The sequence below is a fragment of the Vigna angularis genome, chromosome 7, assembly GCF_016808095.1.
Source record: "Vigna angularis cultivar LongXiaoDou No.4 chromosome 7, ASM1680809v1, whole genome shotgun sequence".
NCBI lineage: Eukaryota > Viridiplantae > Streptophyta > Magnoliopsida > Fabales > Fabaceae > Vigna > Vigna angularis.
The window spans coordinates 14,554,002-14,573,554 of NC_068976.1; the positions used below are offsets into that span (position 1 = coordinate 14,554,002).

General features: G+C 32.5%; 2 protein-coding genes across 4 annotated transcripts; one reads left to right on the plus strand and one right to left on the minus strand.

Annotated features, from left to right (window-relative positions):
* The first annotated feature begins 1,383 nt into the window (after positions 1-1,383).
* LOC108337655 (uncharacterized) lies at positions 1,384-2,846 on the plus strand. Of its 2 annotated transcripts, none has more exons than XM_017574225.2 (3): positions 1,384-1,935; positions 2,027-2,100; positions 2,278-2,846. In XM_017574225.2, the coding sequence occupies exons 1-3, from the start codon at positions 1,427-1,429 to the stop codon at positions 2,832-2,834; spliced, it is 1,140 nt and encodes a 379-aa protein (XP_017429714.1). In that variant the 5' UTR covers positions 1,384-1,426; the 3' UTR covers positions 2,835-2,846. The 2 variants fall into 2 exon arrangements, with proteins under 2 accessions (XP_017429714.1, XP_017429713.1); XM_017574224.2 differs by having other exon boundaries at positions 1,385-1,935; positions 2,021-2,100.
* A 396-nt stretch (positions 2,847-3,242) lies between these two features.
* LOC108338178 (pre-mRNA-processing protein 40A) lies at positions 3,243-18,134 on the minus strand. Of its 2 annotated transcripts, XM_017574924.2 has the most exons (28): positions 17,962-18,134; positions 17,033-17,081; positions 16,293-16,628; positions 16,001-16,186; positions 14,164-14,231; positions 13,933-14,002; positions 13,045-13,097; positions 12,892-12,949; positions 12,424-12,788; positions 12,264-12,327; positions 10,945-11,043; positions 10,771-10,839; positions 10,610-10,687; positions 10,355-10,441; positions 10,246-10,280; positions 10,039-10,144; positions 7,947-8,027; positions 7,767-7,859; positions 7,652-7,705; positions 7,456-7,572; positions 7,284-7,382; positions 6,083-6,130; positions 5,899-5,991; positions 5,218-5,325; positions 5,065-5,129; positions 4,849-4,951; positions 3,781-4,077; positions 3,243-3,681 (listed from the first exon to the last, which is right to left on the minus strand). In XM_017574924.2, exons 2-28 carry the CDS (start codon positions 17,063-17,065, stop codon positions 3,547-3,549), a joined length of 3,000 nt encoding a protein of 999 aa, XP_017430413.1. In that variant the 5' UTR covers positions 17,066-17,081; positions 17,962-18,134; the 3' UTR covers positions 3,243-3,546. The 2 variants fall into 2 exon arrangements, with proteins under 2 accessions (XP_017430413.1, XP_052736483.1); XM_052880523.1 differs by lacking the exons at positions 16,293-16,628; positions 17,033-17,081; positions 17,962-18,134 and adding an exon at positions 14,734-14,842 and having other exon boundaries at positions 16,001-16,133.
* Positions 18,135-19,553: the final 1,419 nt, after the last annotated feature.

The following is a 19,553-nucleotide window of genomic DNA, read 5'->3' on the forward strand; positions in this document are numbered from 1 at the left end:
TTTTAACAATTCAACGAAAAAAATTGAAATCATTAAATGAAGGAAGATGAATAACCAACAAATTAAATCATAAAACATATTTAATTAAAAATAATTTGAATCGTGAATTCAGGAAAACTCACAAAAAGTTATAAAAATATAACCATAAGTGCACCAATTAAGATATAAAAAAAATCAAATTATTTTAAGAAAGACTAAAAGTATGATAAGATTAGGTGTTTTCACCATTATTATATATTAACATATGGATGAAGTCTTGATAATGTAAATAAATATGTTTGAATTACTGAAACGAGTACACTTGAATGTTTAGAGAAAATTGTCAAAGATATCACCAAATTATTTAACAAAATGAAAAATAATTTGAGAAACTATTTAACAAATGAAGTATATAATATTGTACTGTAATTGTTGAAAATATGAATTAACTGTGGCAATTTTTATTATAGTTTACAACTGATGTATCAATCACTTTAATAATTAGAAATCATTGATATGACTTTAAAATATACTTGATAAAAGAGCACGTGTATATATACATTAAAGTTAAGTTTATCCATAATTTCAAGCAAATTCATTGAAACATATTTAGCCATTGGTTATGAGAAAATATAAATTAAATATTTATTATTATGTAATTTTTATTGTTTTAAATTTATTGTGAACCCAAAATTAATGTAATGAAATTTTTTCTATTTTCAAACGTTAGTGAAATAAATTATACTTTGAGAATTTTTTTAATTATATTATTAATTGAAATTGAAAATAAAGATATATATAAAAATAATGCTGTAACATGTAAAAAAGTTCAAAATTATATAACAAATTTTAAGAAAGATTACTGATGTAAAATATTATATATATATATATATATATATATATATATATATATATATATATATATATATATATATATATATATATATATATATATATATATATATATATATATAAGTTTCATATAATAGTAGATCTTGATCGTAATCTAGAGACAGAACAGGACAAAGAAAACTCACAAGCCAAAACTTTAAGATAAAATGATTTTATATTATTATTTACTTAAAGTTTTAATATATAATAAATGTGTGCAACAAACCACACTCAGAGTGTAATAATTCAAACTTTTGACATTATTATATGTTAATTTAAAGAATAATGATTTTTTGCACCACTTGCACAACTACATAATTTATTTTAGAGATATTTTGATCCTTAAAAAAATTAACTTTTGTATTTATAAAAAGAATAAAATTAAAAAATATGATGTAAGTATAAAATATTAGTAAAATTTGTTGGATTAAAAATAATAGTAGCCTAAAATTGGAGTTGAAGAGTTTGAAGAATGGTATATGGTTGGATTAAGATTGTAATTAAGAATTTGTATCCTATCTATCTGTGTGGTAGCAGAGGCTCAGAAGCTTCTTATATGGCTCTGCTCTCTATCCTCATTTTAACTGCAAAATCTTCTACTCCTTCCTTTACACCTCAAATGGCCTCACCAACACTCAAACCACACAAAAGACTAGCAGAGTTTCTCAATGACGAACAAGAACCTTTCATCTTAGAGCTTTACCTTTCAGAAAGAGACTATTCCAACAGGTGGAGCTCCAATGATGGAGATTCAACCAACACTTCAGACAAACCAAAAAAGAAGGGTTTTTTCTATGTCCTAAAAGCCCTGTATAAGAAGCTTTCTTTCCCCAAAGAAACCGAAAGTTTTCTAACCAAAGTTCATGAGTATGACCAGAGAAACAAACATGAAGGTGTCCTTCAACATACCCGGCTCGATCATATTCTTCAGTTTTCGTCAGATACCAGATTTACTATGTTCAGTTCATGCCAAGATATTGGTGAAGAGGGAACCTCCCTGTTCTCACATAAACAGCAGCACTTGTTTTATTCCCGCACTTTATACAACATGGTACCGCAGCAGAGGTAGGACTCAAATTCTTAAATATTTTAGTAACCTCAGTTTCTTACGTTAGAAAAAATTATTAACTGGTTTTGTTGCTCTTACTAGAAACAGAAGGCAGCGGCAGAGATTCATAGAAGGTGGTCATGAATTACTGAGAAAGATTCATGTACCAAGAGCTCCAAATGGTAAGTTGTTTTATTTGGCCTTTTTAAAAACCAGAATTTACGTGACTCCTAACAGAATTTAATTAACTCTTTTCCGGAGATAATGTGTCAAGATTAGTCAGAATGGTAGCTTATTATAGAATGGTTTTATAAGATTGTACGAATGAGATAAGATTATTAAATGTGGTGATGGAACAGTGATTGAGGATATTAGGAGAATGCAACAGAGAATACAGAGTAGTGGTGATATTCTTCTGCCAAAGAAAATCAGAGGGAAGTCGTTGTTATCAGCAGCTGGTAGGTGGGGTGGTCTAGTGGAGGAGACAAAGAAGAAAGGGAACTGTGCAAGTACTAGGGTTGTTCTTCGTGGGACTGATGATGTTTCTGAGAAATTGAAATCTAAAAGGGTGTTGCGTAGGATAAAGAAGATGCTGTTTGATTGCGTGAAAGATATTGCCATAACCCTTCCAACAGAAGACGACAGAAAGAGAGGTTACAGACAATTTATGGGGCCTCTACAGATTGGAAAGCTCCTTCGTCAGAGAACAAACAAATGGGACCAACAAGCTGTAGCTGTAGGTGGAGCAAACCTTACTTACTTATTGACTTTGGATTACTTGAATTCAATCGTGGAATGGAAAAAGTTCGAACCCCACGTCAACGACATCAGCATTGAGATCACCGATTCAATTTTAGATAACATCCTCAATGAAATTGTAATAGAAATTACTGCAACTTCGACACCAAATACGTAACATTTCTTCAAATGTCTTGCACCTGACACACTCAAAACTCCTCCTTCTGAATTCGGTTTTTGATCATAACTCGGCTACTTTCCTATTTGACAACCGGAAGAGTAATATCGCATGATATTTTCTACCTATTATCACTTGGTTTTTTCCCTTTTAAAAATACGTTTTATCACAACTTGGCATCAATGGTGAAATGTGTTAAAACCAAAATCTATACGAATCGAAAAAAGTTTTGAAAAGTAACCAAGCTTTATTTATAATCGAATTCGGGATTAACAGCCTCAGTTCACGTCAGTAGACAAGTTAAATATTTGCATTATAAACATACCACATTTGATGTCTGCAGATTTTAATTGTTGTGGTAAAAAAAGACTTCATATACGCAAGCTCTTAACAGAAGACAATTAAATCTATAGGATCTCTAACGATTCAACATTTATTCACAAATCATCTGCAGACATTGAGCATACAAACTAAAGTTTATGATACATTTAATTTAAATTTAAATTTGCATTTGCAGTAGTACTCAGTAGTCTTGGTACAAATTCCGCGGCTATAAAATTGTCGAAACTATAACGAGGACTAAAAGATCTCTTTACAATCGAGGATTCTAAATTCATACATGGTGAAGATTTTGACAAAGAAATTGAATATTCTTTAAAGATGGAGGTGAAGTTTTCCATCTCATAACTGCGAAAGGGTTAGGAAAGAACAATTAGTTTTCAACATCGTCGCCGAGCTCTCCGTCTTCAAGTTCCTCATGACCCCCAGATTTCCTAGATACATCCCAGTGCTCCCTCTTGTGTCGTCTGTGCCGGTTTTCATTGTCTGATTCAGGAGAGTTTGCATGCTGCAAGAATATGCTCACACATTTCAGATGCCTATTCCTGAAGCGTAAAACATAAATGATGAAGATTTAACTCAATAGAAATTGAAAATCAGTTCATACCTTCCTTGACTTCTTGCGTTCACTGCCATGCCTTCGTGATTTTTTAGATTCTTCCTTATCTTCCTTTTCCGAATCCACGTCATCTATACTGCTCTGGTGCCTTTTCCGATGCTTCCTTTCCTTCTCCTTTTCTTTTTTCTTCTCCTCTTTGTAACCATGGACGTCAGCCATGTCTTGATCACTATCTGTTTCATCCTTCCTATGGCGTTCCTTTGACTTATCCTTTTCTCGTTCTCTATCTTTTTCTTTTTTCTCCTTCTCCTTCCGTTTCTCCTCCCTTTCTTTCTCCTTTTTGAACTGCAACAATTATTTATAATGTTAAATATCATTCCGATATAAACACTAAATTACAAACAATAATGAATATCAATGCAGTTTCCCGCCAAGCTCGATTTGTTATAAGGTGCAAGGAAATACAAAAGCTTCACAAAAAGATATTCACACCATTGTAGAAAACCGCAATATTATTATGAGTAGAAAATTGGTAAAGAAAAACCAAGGGCAATCCAAGAACAAAGGTGTAAAAGAAATAAAAAACAGTTTTCTTTCGTTGATTGATTTTCACCTTCAGGACCGCACACGTCCACTATTAAAAGTGGACATACGATTCAATATCTCATCTAAAATCAAATTGCAAATATCAGGGCAATTTCAATGACAAAACAAGACCATTCCAATACAATAAAAACTTGAAAGGTGAAGCTTATGATAGCAGATTGTCTTGGAAAATAGTACAGATGCTACTATGATGGAACCTACTGAAAATACAAATCTAAAGATCTGTAATTAGAATAATAATTTAAGATTTTAGGAATTTTTGTACTGTTTGAAATACTGGGGATATTTAGATGAAGATAAGGATATTATTCTTATAAATTTATATTTAAGATGTTACCAGTTTGAATTTAAGATTAGGATGAAGCTAACATATGAATGCTTTGTTAAAGCTCTACAGTGCCCATGAGTAAAAGTTAACAAGCTCCATCACACAATACTACACTTTATTTAAAAGTATATTTTCCACATAAAAAATAACAACGAAAACCTGAGACAAATAAAATCATGCACCTTCTCCTCTTCACGCTTACGTTCCTTCTCTTTTGCTTTTTCCTTTAAGTATGTGATGTATTCCTCAAAAATTTCTCTACTATAGCTTTCGTCCCCAATTGACCTATGGATAAGAACAGGATGGTAAAACATCAAACAAAATGCCGTTCATCGTGGACACACTACTGTACTAGGAACAATTTCTAGGGGTACATGAAACAAAAAAACTAAACACACCTGTACTCTTGAGTCTCCTCAAAAAGTGACTTGCAATCCTCCCATTTTGAGGAAGTAGTAATATCCTTAAAAAGTAAAATATAATGCTTACTATTAATTTATCCAGTCAAACAATGTAAAACATAAATCAGCACTGGTAGAATCTTAGTTTACCTTGAATGTGTATAACAGATTAGTAAAGTCATCAGCAAGGCGTTGGCGCTTCTTGACTTCTTTCTCCTCCTTCTCTTTAGCTCTATCTAACAACTCCTCAAATATAAGCTACAAAAGAGAAGCAAATTGCCTAATTCTGATAATCCATGTTGCAAAGGCATAAACAACATCAAACATCTGGTTAACAGCAAACTATTAATAGAGATTTTTTCCAGCATGAACAAGGGGCCCCATGCTATTGAAGATAATCATAAGCATCATAAGGAGATGCATATCACAATTGATAGAATGAGAAAATAAATTTTAAATTGAATTTACAAGCTCAAAACCTATAACTAAAGATTTTACATTTCACAATAAATTTAATTCCATATCACTAACCTGCAAAAAAGAGCCTCAAAATAATATACAAAATTAACCAAAAGGTGGTGAAACTACCGCAACAAAAACTCAGCCATCATAGATATATAAAATTGAGCTTAAAAAATTGTCTTTCAATTTTCTATAACAGCAAAAGTTAATAAGAACGTCAAAAGCAAATAATGAGGTCCTGATATTGCCTTACACTGTAATAACAGGTATTGTTACTTATTTGGATAACTACTGACTCCCACGCATCACATAATTTATATTTTCAAAGCAAGAAATAAAATCAAATGAAAGATTACAATTGAAATCAACCTTTAAATTGATGTCAGATATTGTTTGGCATGCAGCATCTTCCAACACAGCAGCCTTAAACTCCTCAAATACTGATGTAGTCACCACAATGATCTATTTGAATGAGACAGAAAACTTGGGTAAGCATGGTTTGTCATCAAACAGGTTACACATAAAACGTACTGAAGATCTTTGTGATGCCTACCTTGCCTGACTTAATTGTATCTTTTATGAGTGTCTTGTCTTCATGATACTGTATAAAAATAATGTCAAAAATAGATAATTCAGAAATCACTTTCTCCACACAAGAACGCGAAGAGTTACTATAATACTCTAGGTTGACAACTAGGAATTACTAAATAGATATCATAATACTAACAATTTAGTACTTCATTACTTAAATTCATGTCATCCCAGAAATCTTCAATAATGACACTAAATTTAAAATTTATAAGTGCTCTTAGCTCCTTGAATTTATTTTAAATTACTTTAAGTCAGCAAAAAATACTCTAAATACAAATGGAGAGAATTTACTTTCTTTCCTATTGCCTTGCTGGAATACTCGGAATTAATCAACTAAACATGGTAGGATTTAGTCAAAATGGAATTTCACCCGAGATATTGCCTATTGAATGATTGACTAAAATAACAATAATCCAACAGCACAACCTAACAATACCCTTCTAGTTTCCAAAATCAAAACCAGATGTGTAAGCAGGTTATTCCCAACCTACAAACATGCTCAACTCAACCCAATTACATCTTGAGGATTGGATTATGTCATTAAGTTGGTTTGGTTTCATTTAGTGCGTCCAATTTGATTTGGGTAATGGGTTTATAAGTTTCAAATCCACTGAACTCAACCAAATTACATAATAAATATTATTTATCTAATAATTTTGCTACAGAGTAAATAATTATATAGTTGATCATATGAAATATTGTTTTATGACTATTAAGACTAAATTTTCATATCACAAATGTTAAGAGTAAATATTTTATTCCTTACATCCTTTCTTAGGACCACTTTTAATGAGTTGTAAATAGATTTATGATTATTGTTTTGAAATCTTGGTATTTTAAGAATTATAGTTAATATTTATGTTTTAAGTATTCCATACCTTACAAAGATTAAAAGGGTTAAAAGTATTGATTCTGAGGTTTTTCTTTTCGTTAAAAGTTATAGAAGTGGTCATACTTTTTTAATTATTTAACCAAAATATATTCGGATTGGGTTGCTAACTAAAAAGACAAACTCAACCCAACCCAACTCAATAAAATTTAATTAGGTTGGGTTAAAAACTAGACTAAAATCAACAAAACCCAGACCACCTAAACCTTTATGCACATCAATAACAAATGCATCATCAACATTTAAAAGAAATTACTAGAACAAATTTGATAACCTGTTTCTCAAGATCCTCTGCAACATCCTCAAACAAATCTTTTGGGGTGGAACCCAGTGTATTTGATGCAACAGCTTGATATTGAGGTAAATCCCTGACCTACATAAAGAGGAAAACATACCTTATTTTTCTTTCCATGTTATTCCATCTTCCATTGTAACAATTCATTTACCTTCAAGCAATATTCTCGCCATTGAGTTTTAGCAGTAAGAAATCCAGTAGCAACATGTTCTTCAAGCAACTTGCGAAATGCATCACGGTTTTTCCTTTCACCCCGACGGACTCGGTCCTATATCCCAATCATAAGCACACATACATACAAGCATATTGACTAAATCATAACCACTAATCATACACTTAAGCTATACCTTCTGTATTCTTCTTTGTTCCTCTTCTTCTTTCTCCAAGTCCCGAATATAGTCCTGCCAAAGTCAATCTCAGTTCATAGATCCATCATAGATGACCAACTAAAAGACAATATACCTGAAAAACTAGCAAGCGATCAATTTTTTCAAGTCGCAAGTATCTATCATCATCCTCTAACCGATCTTGGATTTTACGCCAATGACTATTCACCTAAAATGAAATACAAATAGTAAGGAAATGGTTCAAGGACATAGCAACCAAAACAACCAAAATGAACTTCATATTTAAAAAGTGCACCTTCACATAATCACATGACTCCAGAAATTTTCTATATTCTGCTATATTCCGCCGGTGTTCCTCTGCCGCATTTTCCTTCTCCTAAATTTTTCACAGTATATATAACATTAAGAATGTCATAAAATAAAATTTGAAATACACCTATGCAAATTTTAGCGTTTCAATTTTAAAGAGCAACTTGAATTAAAATTGGGAGTTGACTCGCCACCATCTCATTGCTATATTTTATTCTTAAACAAGAATTCACTCTCCCCAGTTGCCTGCTGTACACTCTTCGGAACAAATAGAAACAGTATTCCAGAATAAGCAAACCACTTGTCAACATTATAAGCATCCACCCCTCACTTACAGCAATAGACAGGTACCCGCCCCAGATTTCGTAGTTCCAATTAACAAAATGAGACTAGAAAGAGGTTCTATGATTCTTTCCTTGTACTTAATTCACACTTAGGGCATAAGGAATTTGGATCTTATGTTAGTGCTAGCAACAACTTTACAACATCAAACTCCTGAGAGAATGGTGACAATCAAACACTCAGCATGCAATTTGGACTCCCAAGACTTTAAGGAGATTACATGCTGGATAACATCAGAGCAATAGCCTTTTTTCCATTTTGTTTTTAGTTCTTACTTATTTCGGGAATGAGCTTGGACTTCAGTGCAGCAATGTGCCTAATCACTGAGGTTTTCAAATTATTCTAGTTATTACGAATGTGGCTTATATAATTTTTAAATCGAAATGTAGTTGATAAAACTATTTTCAGTCATTGGGTCGCTGTTTGCTTGATGTAATAGAAATGCTCGGACATTAAATTCTAGCATAAATATTAAGTGCTCTATTTCTTTTTAATGTTATCAAAGAATGTTATGCTTTTGTAACATATAACTAACTTTTCAGTAGTCAACAATGTACTTGAAAACCATATTAGTATCTTGCCCCTTCAACACAGAATTATAATCTCCATCGAAGAAAACAACCAAGCCTATGACAACAACATTCCACATCAAAATAGCTATCATTTTTCCTATCATGAAATTTAGGACATAGGGAAGATGTAGTTTTGGGAATGGAAAGGGGTTAGAGTTTAGTGATTGAGGTATGAGAAATTAAACTAAATAAAGTTTTAAAAGGAACAGGATAGGCACCTTGAATAGTTTAAAGCTCAATTTATGTAATAACTGCATTCCCTCTGTTTCTTGAATCCATGTTCAACAGCGGAGAACTAACGAGTGAATTTCAGTTCTGATTATAAGTCTCTACAATCCATTTGTTCACTTCATTCTATTTTTAGTTTCTTCTCACATGAATTACACAGAGTGGTTCTTTAATCATAATTTTAATTACAATAATGATACATATCTAATATACTTGTCCTCCATGCCATGTAACACAAGAAAATAAAGCAACCATAAACTGCATACAAAGTCATGGTTCCTGACAAAAGGCGGTCAAATAAAAACCTACAACGCACTGAAAAACATGTGAACAACTTACAAAACCACAAGTCCCCTTAAATTGCATTCAAATCATAATTTTAATTACAATAATGATACATATCTAATATACTTGTCCTCCATGCCATGTAACACACAATAAAATAAAGCAACCATAAACTGCATACAAAGTCAAAGTTCCTGACAAAAGGCGGTCAAATAAAAACCTACAACACACTGAAAAACATGTGAACAAATTACAAAACCACAAGTCCCCTTAAATTGTGTTTAAAAGCAAAAAAATGGCTTTTGAATAAGATGGAAAGATGCAAGCTTGATCGATGCTAAACTAAGCTAAGCTTTTCAATGTATTTACTAAAGCCAATAATACAATTCAAATTATTCCCTACATTATGAAATAGAAACACAAACCAAAATTTTAAGTGCTATGATGTGACCAAATGACAATAAAATCCACTTAGCTACCACAAGGTCCACTACCCACCAAATAAAACAATTTTTTCCTCAAAAGTACATGTAAAAAAAATTCACAACTCAAGAAAAAATTGTATGCAGCTTTCTTGGGCACAAGATCTACATTTAAATGGTGTGTCATGACCTCAAAGGTTCACGAAGAAGAAAAATGTAACATTCTCACCTTCCTCTCAAGTTCCACCATGTAGCTTTCAAATAAATCTTCTCGGTCTCTTGGTCTTTCAACAGCATTATATCGTTCGTCATTTTCAAACATACTAATGGCTTTGCTGATTACAGTAAATAATTAATTAGAAAATTTAAGTTGGACTATTTCAACGTAAGGAGACCAACTAAAAACAAATTGTTACCCAAACATGCAGAAACATACCTCCATCTCATGGAGGATGTAAGTTCCTTGCACTCCTGAAAGGATAATATGCAGAGTTAAGTAGTTAACTAATAAAGAACTAATTAATCAGGTATTATATTCAACATACTTCCAACATCTTTGTGAATTCTTCACGGGCTCTTTTCTGCTTCATCCGTCTCTCTTCAGCCTCAAGCTTCTTCCTTTGGCCCAAATACTGAAGAAAGATTAAATTGATTCAATGTTACAAAGCCAGACAGAACCGTTACAAAATCATTGAAAATGATAGCAACTATGTCGCGCAACTGAATTGCTTGATTGATGCAAACTTAAACATCAACTTCAAGATAGTGCATAGAATTTGCTTGTGAGGCTTGCTTCTCACCTCATTAAAGGCTTGTTTTCGCTCACCAAGTGTTTTCAGGGCATTATATCTTTTGTCATTGATGATTTCTCTCATTGCCTGAATTACAATTAAAAACTAAAAATTAGCATTTGCATCACAGACAAAAAAAAAAGTGGAAAAATGAAAGGAAGACCATCTACCTGTTCCCAGGTCCAATCAGACTGAACATTCACAGATTCCAGCAGTGCTTTAAATGCATTTTTTGCTTCCTAAAAGAGTAAATAAATTATGTGGCATTATATATAAGGATAGAAAAAAAATAAGATCTCTTTAAAGATTATTAATAAAAGAATTTGCATTATATGAATTCTTACCAACTTATTTGCGTATACCAAGGTTTCATCATCAATGGTTTTCTCCTCAGATGGAATCACATTATTTTTCCCAACCTCAGCCAATGCTTTTTTAGCTTCCTGCAAGAGTTGCAAGAAAAAAATCAGTAGACTAAATACAGATTCTTAATTGGACAACAAATGAATGAGATTGTCTCCCACGAGCTTTCTATTATCAATGATGATCAATGTTAAACTGCAGCAATGGCAGAAAACTGATTGGCCACAATTTCACTGCAGTTACTTAACAACTTTCAAATAGTAGGCAATGGCAGTCACCATACGATTAGCAGTCATGGAGGTTGTAGTTTTCATTCTTAAAACCGAAACAGAAATTTTTGGGTTTCCTGTTTGTGATAACTTACAAAGAGACATTGGTTTTGTAAACAGTTTTCAAACATTACTCTCGTCAAACAATATTTTTGGTTTTCAAAAACATCAAATATTTTCCGGATATAGGAAGGAAACAGACCATGGAAAACACAAAAAATTCCATCACACTCGTTGTAAAATTTAAGAGACTGGACTATGTTTGATTTCTATTTTCAAAAACTGTTTTCAGTATTTAGTGCCAAGAAAACAGGCAGACCCACCATGCCTGTATTTCACCACCACGTGCAGCAGCACTCTAGACGAGGCACACCCTAGAGCTAAGACCACAAAATGGGAGAATGAAAAAACATCTATCGGGTGTTTATGCTGTTTTGGTTTTGAAAACAATTTTCAAATGTAATAAAATTTTCATGACAAATTAATTACAGAGTAGCATAAACTTAATTCATACAAAAAGGAAGAGTAGAAAAGTTTGGAAACTATCACAAGCCAACATAAACAATTATGTTGCAAATTAAGTAAAGGCTGAATTTTTAGGTTCCACAAAGATAGTCAATTATGGAGGCATTTATATAGTTTTTGATTTAATAAATACTAATATCTTGTAAATAAAAATAATAATAAATAAATAAATATTAATAATGAATTATAAATAAAAAAAATATCACCAACGAATGAATAAGAATAAGTAAAGAATATTAATAAAAATATAATTTTCAAAATTAAATATTTTAAAAATCCGCTTATTTTTATTTTTTACTTTTCTTCAATATAGAAATCTCTATGTCCATTCTCTTTCACCTGTTTCCTTCCTTACTACCAAACAACATCTATTTTCACTCTTTTTGTACTCTCTTTCTTACTTTCTTTTCACTTCCAGTTCATTTCTTCAATCTAGCAAACAGAGCATAAGAATATGTGCATGTTAATTAATGATAAAAACAAGCCCCATCAATTACAATAATTACCTCAATATTTTGAGGAGAAGATCCATTTGCAGAAGCAAAATCTTGAGATGCTTGATTTTCGACACTGCAGAAAATTTTCAATACACAAGTCATTATTGGAAAACTACAACTCAACCACACAAGAGGGAAAAAAATGAACATGCAGAACAGAGGTCTATACATGGGTGGCATTTTGGATAGTTGAGGTGAGTTCTCAGGTAGTCCTGAGCTTCCTGTAACTACTACAGGCACAGCACTTGTAGTTCCCGCACTGCTTGGTTCAACACCTGTGGTGCTTGAGGTAACTGCAGAGTGTGAAACAGAGGTCCCTAATAATCCAGAAACCAACTGCTGAGAATCGGTTGATGCAATTGGTATGACAGAAGATGGGCTGGAAGCAGGCCCATTTGATGTCAAAGAAGGGTTCAAGCTAGCTGCATTAGCTGCTGTTGATGTTGCAATTGATGAGACAACAACATTGGGTGTATCACTTGTTTCTGACTGCATTCCCTGGTTTGCAGCTTTTTGTGCCTGCTCCCGAGCCAACTGAAAGAAAATATTTCAATTTGAGATGAGAAAAATAAAAAAGTTGAAGTGAAGAAAATTAAAAAGAAATACAAATATAAGCATGTAATCATTACTAACAAACCTGAAGTTCCTCTGGTATTGACCACGTTGATTGTTGAGTAACCTTATTGTAATAATACCTGAAAGAAGTCAAAGCCAAAATATAAATCATTACATATTAATGACAAAGAAAGACGCATAAAAAAGATGTCAAACAATAGGAGAGAAAACACACTTTTTTCCATCTGAAGAAGTGAATTCTTTCCAAACAGTCGATGCATCAGCTCTCTGTCACATCCAGCAGAATTAGTGGGATTTGAAAATGCTAAAATTATACCACCCAAGAAAGATCAGGTATCAAGGTTATGATAATTAACCACATGCAGTGACAAGAAACTATAGGTGGAAACTAAACAAATAAAGGAAAGAAAACATCCCTGAAAATTGTTAAGTGATATTATTGCCACAACTAACAAATTACAATAAATAATACAATAAAGCAGAAGTTGCACATTCCTATACACAAATATGTAAGCAGACCCCAGTGCAATGCAGAAGCCACCACAAGATTGTAAAAAGTGAAGCGGGCAAAGAAAAGGAAAGCATAAAGCTTGTATCTCTTCTTGTGTGTGTGTGTGTGTGTATGTAAGAACAGAAAATAAACATGCAAAAGATACAATTGATAAAAGACACCACAAAGAAAACCCTACAAAATTACTGGAGGAATGGGATGGGAAGGGTCCGGTCAACCAACAAGTAATGGTATTGCAGAACCACATCTATACAACAATCTCACATTTTATGTTTTAAGAAAAAATAAGATTGTAAATAGCAAACTGTTGCCTGCCTTGAGAAAGTGCTAACCCGCCTTCATAGTGACCATATAGAGCAGTTGTTAAAATTTCTCCTGACTTGCCATGACATCTACAAATCAGTGGAAGCACATGCACATAAAAGGATATTCGCACCATAAACCTTCTATGATCATTGAAAACATTGTATAAATGACCAACATCCATATAAGATACCAGTTTGATTGACCACATTACACTTTCAAAGCATGTTCCACAGTAATAAAAAGTGACATTCACAAGAACATCGACAAATTATTAAAACCACTCACCTCAATAGGTGACATCAATTCCAAAGGTTTCTCCCAACTTGATTGCCTTGTCCTCTTGTTGTAGTAATATCTGGTTAATTTGAGAAAACAATAACTTCTAATTATGATTCTAAAAATTGTAAATCAAAAAAACACAAGACAAATAGATTATTTCCAAAAATAGTTAATGACAAATATACAAGATATTTAGTTTTTGCTAGCAAAGTAGAACATGATTATGTTCACCAATACCTTCTCCCATCTGCAGAAGTGTGCTCTTGCCAATCAGATAAGGATTGCTGGTTAGTAGCATTAGTTACCTAAAATTGATCAGAATAAAACACTGAGAATTGCAATAATAAGCTCAAATTTCTCAGAAATCATAATATAACAAATAATATTTTATTTATAGAGAAGAAATGTAATTCATTGTATCACATTTAATATAAGGCATCATCACTATTCTTTTACAACATATTCCATGATGGATACCTAGACCCAGAGACAGAAGAAAATGAAAGGCAAGCGAGAATACAAGTTCAACCAGACCACTGATTTGGAGAATTTACACCAGGTATGAACAAAGAGCAATAACTGCCATGAGACAGTTATTGTTAGGAGTACGGCAGTCAACATGACGATGATTCTCAGAACATAGAGTGCAATAACTGCTATAAGGAAGTTATTGCTATGAGTAAGTCAATTTTTGTATGATAATTTTTAGAATGTAAAGAGTAGAGTACAATAACTGCTATAAGACAGTTATTGTTAGGGAATATGGCAGTTTGTACAGTACAATAGAGTTAGGAAACAGGGAGATACTTTGTGCATGCAGCATTCTGATGTTTCAGGCAGAAAGTCTGCGCTCCAGTACGACATGATGTAGCCTGTAGGAGCTTTATGCTCTGGATGAACCTTGGTTCAGTATTTACTAAATAAAATAAAATATAAAATAAGTGTTACAATTGTGGGATTTTGTCATAATACCAAATTTATGTAATGTGACATAATAAATTTCCTCATGTGCCTGTTTACTAATTACCAATAGCATATAATTCATGCAGCTGTATTTGGACAATCCAAAATCCAGAGGCATGCAATATAAGGATCACATCTCGCAGATTTGCTTAACCTCCATAAAATTAAGGAACATACAGAGATAATGAACTGAATAAAAATATTCCTAATTCTTTCTTTAAAATTCGGACTAACACACATTGTATGGAAGCAAATAGCACTCATCCATTTCGATCACACATGAATCATTGCATTGGTGCAGGGTGGCTTTGCTATTGCAGCAGATGTGACTATGTTTTGTGGAAAAATTCTGGTGGCTACACAAGCAAGTAGCCACAGTTTCAACTTCTGGGTTAAACCCTTTTCCATGACTCAGCGGATGAATCCGCCTGTTTTAAAGTTTTGTTTTACTTTTCTCTTAAAAGATTTTGTTTTCAATTTTGGGTTTATAAATTTTGTGCCGCCATTCAGTCTTTTGTCCCCCACAATAACTTCCCTTTTTTTATATGAACATTCAGCCATTACCTGTTCCTCTTTTTAGCTTCCCACTTCTCTCAATTACCTTTCTTCTCCAATTCCTTTTTGTCAGATATTTTCAAAACTATGTTCTTAATCTCTCCCACACCTCTTATTTATTAATTTACTAATTAATTTTGCATATTTTTCTCTTTTACAGCCTTTATATATGTATGATATAAAACTATAAATTTTGTGCATGGTTTTCAAGACTTCACAACAGCAACCATCCCACTAGCGTTTTGGTGGTGGCCTCTCTACACTGGTGTAGGATTAACAATGTATAGCACACACCTACAAGGGGAAACATAGTACAACACCGACAATGGAAAAATTACCATCAAATGGGAAACAGTTGATGCCATAGTCATGTAAATAACAACTACAATATAAGAAGCGTAAGAAAAGGGAACCCCAACATTGGAATTCCAACAAACTGTCATATATAAGTAAAGCTTGTATAAACAAAAGCATTTGAACTCTGGTGGAAATTTCTATATAATGAACACAAAGTTAGTACTAGGCATTGAAAAATAAGTATTAATAAAACACTTACCGCGTCAGTCAATGTAGCTCCAGATGATTGCAACCCAGCCGGCTGAACAGATGTAGAAGGTGCAACACTCTGAGATGCAGATGACGGCCAAGGTTGACCACCAGGAGGAGCAAGCATTTGAGGTGGATGCTGGTATTGAGCCAATGCATTTGCATTATCATGCTGCTGACCATATGATGGTGTGAACTGAAAAGGTACAATGATGTTAGAGTGTAGAAGGTACTAAGTAACTCAGGAGAAACCTAGCAATCAACTATAACAATAAAGCTTTAAAAAGTAAGGCAGCACATACAGAATATGAAGAATGAGGAGGTGCTCCAGAAACAGGTAAGCCAGGCATATGATTGCTTAAAGGGGGAACAGTTTGCGAATGAGGTGGGATAGATGACATTGGTCTGTTTGTCTGAACATATGGCATGGGTATAGGTTGTGATGAAGGAGCAAGATGACCAGGCTGCATTGGTCTTGGAGTCAATTGCTGCATTTGTTGAGAATATTGCAACTGTTGACCTTGAATGACAGGCATTCCCACATTTGAAGAAGGAATAGCATGTCCTGCGGGTCCAAATTGTTGTGAATTCATAGGAACAAATTGTTGCCCTTGCTGAGCTTGAATGACTGGCCGAAACTGCAGACGAAAGACACAAGAGTGATGGAAAAATTATGATAGATTCTTATTTTGAGATCAAGAAATTGTGGTCAATATCATGAAGAATACAATAAAATCTGCAAAAATAAGGATGAACCAAAACTTTGGGGACCCAACCATCAGACACACTGGGAGAGAGAGTTGAAGAAAAAATTGAAAATTAAAAAGCATCATTTTCCACAAAAGTAAAGACAGCATGAACCCCAGCAGAGAAAACACAAAAAAATAAGTCAGACATTAAGACTCGAGCTATTGCTTGTATCACCATTTGACATTCCCATAATCAAAGCAAGTACGTCACTAGACACGATCACCACAAGTTAACAAACAAATATTTCATCGTAACAAGATTCATGGTAGGTATTGAGAGAGAAATACACTACCTGCATGCTAGAGGGCTGAGAATTATTGGCCATTTAACACAAACAGTCCCTGCAAAGAAGAAATGGAAGCATCAATCAGCAAAAAAGAAATTGCATCTTGAAGGCTTATTACATTGCTAAATTATAATGTCTTTGTGATACATGGTAATAAAACCTTGTAGAAAACATGAATACTTTCCCAACAACGTAGCATTTGACAGAGTTATACCTTTGCTTCCTAGTTCTATTAAATGCTAACGGTCATCAAGAAAAGCTTGCATTCTAACTGTTATTATGCCATGTCAGGAAAAAAAAAGAGAACGATAGAAGGCAGCCATTAGAGAAAGAAAAATTAATTATTCATATTTTTGGGCACATTTTATCCTTTTAACCTCTACTCAGTAACTGTGCACTCTCCAGTTTCAGTTTCCATTTCGAGCATAGTGCTATGCTATAAACCAAAAGCCCTTATTTTCCTAATCGTATAAGAAAAATATGCAAACAGAGAGGCTCAACGAGATGGTTTGCAAGTAAAAATAATGACAGAAAAAAAAAATAACACATGTGGAATCGCTGCTCGTGTATATCTTTCCTCATGCAAAAATCATCTCGAACTCTGAACTGACACTGGAATTTCAAAAAACGAAACGAACTGTCGAATGTTACAATGTCCCTGAACACTTCGCACAGATCAATCACGCTAGGCAAATAGTTTTGTATCTTCAATCCTATTATAGCCCAATCGATGACAGCCAATAATATCATTCATCCAAAGGAAATAATATCAGAAATCTTCAATTCTATCAAAGTCTAACAGAAAAAAACGACGAATATCGTTCTGCGGCGAAACTTATCAAGATTCATTGCACCTGGATAGATCGCTCTTGCGAGCAAACACAAAATTCACAAATACGACGAAAATGGAGCGCGAATAGGGATGAAAAACTTACAGCGGTTGCAGACACGAATCAAAGTTCGAAGCTATTCGTCTGGCTAACTTTGCAGAGATTTTGTTGTCGTTCCGAATCGAAACCCTGTGAATTAGGGTTTATGAGAAATTGCAAAGACTCAGCAACATAACTAGCAAAAACCACAGTAAGAGTAAACGATGGAGAATGTAATAAAAATAAATAAAGACTAAGTTATAGGTTTATTTTTATATGTGTTAATTTATATTCAGTTTGGGATATATAGTCAAAAACTCTCTTAATACAGTCTTTTTAATAATTATAGTCTTTTTAATACAACTTATTTTATTATTTTTTCTTTTATATTTTGTAATTGGTTTTTAAAATTTTATAATAAAAACTACCTATAATAAAAAAATTATAATTATTTTTAAGGGCATATTTTATATAAAATTTTAAAAAAATATATATATTTAATAATTATAATAAAAATTATTTTAGTAATTATGATAAAAAATAATTTCTTTTATTTGATGTTATCATAATGAAAAGGTTAAGACAATGTTATGCACATGTATTTCATTAGTATTTATAAAAAGAATTATTATTTAATTGTTAAAGTGTGTTTAATAGATCCGTGATATAAGTAAAAGTAAACTTCAAAATCACATCTAATGTGATCTCTATTTTTGCTACGTTTTTTAAGTTGTTATTCTAAATTTTGTTAAAGAAAAATATCCTTGTAATTATTTCACTCTAATGGAAGTGGATTAAAAATAGGAATGCATAAAGAAAAAAAGATTATTTTCATATTAGAAGATTAAGGTGTTTTTTTATTTGACTATGGAGAGAATGTGATTTTGCAAACAATGGGAATAACTCCCAATTTAAAAACCTTGAAAGAGTTTATTTTCATGTATAATCATCGGGTCATAGCATTTTTTATCTAACTGATCGGTTAACTCATGAAAATTGTCATTTTTTAAAAGTTGAGATAACGTGGACCGATTGATTCTCATTTTCATATATCATAGTTTTGTATTAGATATCGAAATAATGAACATAAACCTAATAGTTAAACATGTTTATAAGCTATTGAAGTGTAATTTAGTCAATCTTAATTAAAAGTTTATTTCGAAAATTATGAATATAGAAGTAAAATAAAGAGGTATGTGATTGCATTTATTATGAAATTAATATTGTGTCATAATAACTGATTGGATTCAGTAACTAACTTGAACGTTTTGTCTCTGTAGGTACATAACTGCTCAGTCCGAAGACTAAATCATTAAAAACAACAATAACCAAAATTGGAAATAATGTAGGAAAACTAGTAATTAAGTGTAGAGGAATGATTCTTGACCCCACTGTCCGGAACAATTATAAACATTACTATATAGTATATATTAATCTTATATAAGTTGAGTTTTTTTTATCCTATATAAGTTGAGTTTTTTTTTTATGAATTTGCAAGATGATATGGTAATAAAAAACAAGTCGAAAAAAAGTTGAAAGGATCATGAATTTGCAAAATTCATAAAGTTTGTGTAGAAAATGGTTACCGATTTCCACTGTATTTAGCTTTCGAATGCATAAGTATTTTTATCAAGTTTACATCGGTAAATTTAGGGTGT

Coding starts and splice junctions, on each gene's coding strand:
- LOC108337655 (XM_017574224.2), top strand. CDS start 1,427: ATGGCTCTGCTCTCTATCCTCATTTTAACTGCAAAATCTTCTACTCCT. Junction 1,936..2,020: donor AACATGGTACCGCAGCAGAG/GTAGGACTCAAA, acceptor TGCTCTTACTAG/AAACAGAAGGCAGCGGCAGA. Junction 2,101..2,277: donor TGTACCAAGAGCTCCAAATG/GTAAGTTGTTTT, acceptor GTGATGGAACAG/TGATTGAGGATATTAGGAGA.
- LOC108338178 (XM_017574924.2), bottom strand. CDS start 17,065: ATGGCCAATAATTCTCAGCCCTCTAGCATGCAG. Junction 14,003..14,163: donor ACTTCTGCAGATGGGAGAAG/GTATTGGTGAAC, acceptor CAAATTAACCAG/ATATTACTACAACAAGAGGA. Junction 4,078..4,848: donor GTAAGCGTGAAGAGGAGAAG/GTGCATGATTTT, acceptor TAATTGTTGCAG/TTCAAAAAGGAGAAAGAAAG.